Source organism: Mustela lutreola, chromosome 11 (genome assembly GCF_030435805.1).
Source record: "Mustela lutreola isolate mMusLut2 chromosome 11, mMusLut2.pri, whole genome shotgun sequence".
NCBI lineage: Eukaryota > Metazoa > Chordata > Mammalia > Carnivora > Mustelidae > Mustela > Mustela lutreola.
Genome location: NC_081300.1, coordinates 33,815,686 through 33,818,402, shown reverse-complemented (window position 1 = coordinate 33,818,402; position 2,717 = coordinate 33,815,686). Strand labels below are relative to the sequence as shown.

General features: G+C 40.4%; 1 protein-coding gene across 1 annotated transcript; it reads left to right on the top strand.

Moving 5' to 3' along the window:
- Positions 1-243: 243 nt before the first annotated feature.
- On the top strand, positions 244-1,938 carry LOC131811560 (heterogeneous nuclear ribonucleoprotein A1-like). The gene has a single exon (XM_059140209.1). The coding sequence runs from the start codon at positions 259-261 to the stop codon at positions 1,219-1,221; it is 963 nt and encodes a 320-aa protein (XP_058996192.1). The 5' UTR covers positions 244-258; the 3' UTR covers positions 1,222-1,938.
- Positions 1,939-2,717: the final 779 nt, after the last annotated feature.

Here is a 2,717-nt window from a genome sequence, read left to right as displayed (position 1 = left end):
TGTGGGAGATGGAAGGAATATGGAGGGGTGAGGAAAAAAGGCATTTCTGAGGAGAGGCAGAAGTGAGAGGGTGAGTTCTGGGTGTTATGAGCAAATAAGATAAAAAAATGTTTTTTTTACATTTTATGGATGAGAAAACCAAGACTCAGAGTTTTATTAAAATGTCTAGGCTCCTAGAGTAAATAAACAGTATTTTGCCTTTCTGCCTGTGGACGCCGCCGAGTAAGCATCGTTAAAGTCTCCCCTCCCACCGCCGTCATGTCTAAGTCAGAGTCTCCCAAAGAGCCTGAACAGCTGCAGAAGCTCTTCATCGGAGGTCTGAGCTTTGAAACAACCGATGAGAGTCTGAGGAGCCATTTTGAGCAATGGGGAACACTTACGGACTGTGTGGTAATGAGAGATCCGAACACCAAGCGCTCCAGAGGCTTTGGGTTTGTCACCTATGCCACTGTGGAGGAGGTGGATGCAGCCATGAATGCAAGGCCACACAAGGTGGATGGAAGAGTTGTGGAACCAAAGAGGGCTATCTCAAGAGAAGATTCTCAAAGACCTGGTGCCCACTTAACTGTGAAAAAGATTTTTGTTGGTGGCATTAAAGAAGACACTGAAGAACATCATCTAAGAGATTATTTCGAACAGTATGGGAAAATCGAAGTGATTGAGATCATGACTGACCGAGGCAGTGGCAAAAAGAGGGGTTTTGCTTTTGTAACATTTGATGACCATGATTCTGTAGACAAGATTGTCATTCAAAAATACCATACTGTGAATGGCCACAACTGTGAAGTAAGGAAAGCGCTCTCTAAGCAAGAGATGGCTAGTGCTTCATCCAGCCAAAGAGGTCGAAGTGGTTCTGGAAACTTTGGTGGTGGTCGTGGAGGTGGTTTTGGTGGGAATGACAACTTTGGTCGCGGAGGAAACTTCAGTGGTCGAGGTGGCTTTGGTGGCAGTCGAGGTGGTGGTGGATATGGTGGCAGTGGGGATGGCTATAACGGATTTGGTAATGATGGAAGCAACTTTGGAGGTGGCGGAAGCTATAATGATTTTGGCAATTACAACAATCAATCCTCAAATTTTGGACCCATGAAAGGAGGCAATTTTGGAGGCAGAAGCTCTGGCCCTTATGGTGGTGGAGGCCAATACTTCGCCAAACCACGAAACCAAGGTGGCTATGGTGGTTCCAGCAGCAGCAGCAGCTATGGCAGTGGCAGAAGGTTTTAATTACTGCCAGGAAACAAAGCTTAGCAGGAGAGGAGAGCCAGAGAAGTGACAGGGAAGCTACAGGTTACAACAGATTTGTGAACTCAGCCAAGCACAGTGGTGGCAGGGCCTAGCTGCTACAAAGAAGACATGTTTTAGACAATACTCATGTGTATGGGCAAAAAAACTCGAGGACTGTATTTGTGACTAATTGTATAACAGGTTATTTTAGTTTCTGTTCTGTGGAAAGTGTAAAGCATTCCAACAAAGGGCTTTAATGTAGATTTTTTTTTTTTTTTCACCCATGCTGTTGATTGCTAAATGTAATAGTCTGATCATGACGCTGAATAAATGTGTCTTTTTTTAAAATGTGCTGTGTAAAGTTAGTCTACTCTGAAGCCATCTTGGTATACTACCCCAACAGTGTGAAGTTAGAATTCCTTCAGGGTGATGCCAGGTTCCATTCGAAATTTATTTGCAAACTGCTTGGGCACAGAAGCCATTGTCTCCACAAACCTTGGTGTAGTTGAACTGACAGTTAATGTGTTGTGACCTGGAGTTCACCATTAAAAGGTCATCCAAGCAAAGTCCTGGAGTTTATTTGGTTATTAATATGATTGTTGGCACATCCTATGCAATATATCTAAATTGAATTATGGTATCAGATAAAATTATAGATGGGATTAAAGCTTGTGTATCATCCATTATCATGTGTAATCAATAAACGATTTAATATTCTCTTGAAAAAAAAAACAGTATTTTCTCATGTGGAGCTATATGGCTTCTTTTTTCACTCTACTCTCACATTACATTTTTATTCTCCCCTAATAGATATCATCTCCTTAAGATAACTGTTTATGTTTTACTATTATTTATATGTTTAGAATATAGTATGGTGTTTTGGATTTTTTCTAAGAGTTATTTTCATAATGGTCTAGGAGACCTTTGAGTTTTCTTCCATACTTGCTCTGCTTCTAAAACTTCTGTCCTACAGTTTACCTTTAACTATCTGTAGTCATCTTTACTCTTCTTGGTCTTACACACCAGACCTTGTCAGTCCATCATGGGCATTGTCACCATCTGGTACAATTTATTACCACCATCCTTCTCCTGATTACTGCCAAAGTTTCCAAACTGGTCTTTTGTTGTCTCTGTGTAGTCTAGTCTCATCTCAGCATCAGGAATGACCAAATGAAATATGTCAGATTGTGGCACCGCTCTTTTCAAACCCTTCAGTGTTTCATGACACTTAGATTCAAAGTCCATACACTGGCTTAGAAGGCCTTATTTCACTGACCTCATTCCCAGCTTTTTTTTTCTCATGATTAGATATTTCCTCGTGCTAAAAGGTAAATACCACCAGGGAAGGAGTTTTAGTTTTTTGTTTCTTTTCTTGTGTTTCCTACTATAATCTAAATGCCTGGATTACTGCTTGGTACATATTAGGTAATCATGAATTTAAGATGAATGAATGAATTAATTAATTAATGGGTTCTTTCTTTGAAATAAATTAAAAT

What these genes read in the sequence shown, in the direction of transcription:
- LOC131811560 (XM_059140209.1), top strand. Translation starts at nt 259, where the DNA reads ATGTCTAAGTCAGAGTCTCCCAAAGAGCCTGAACAGCTGCAGAAGCTC.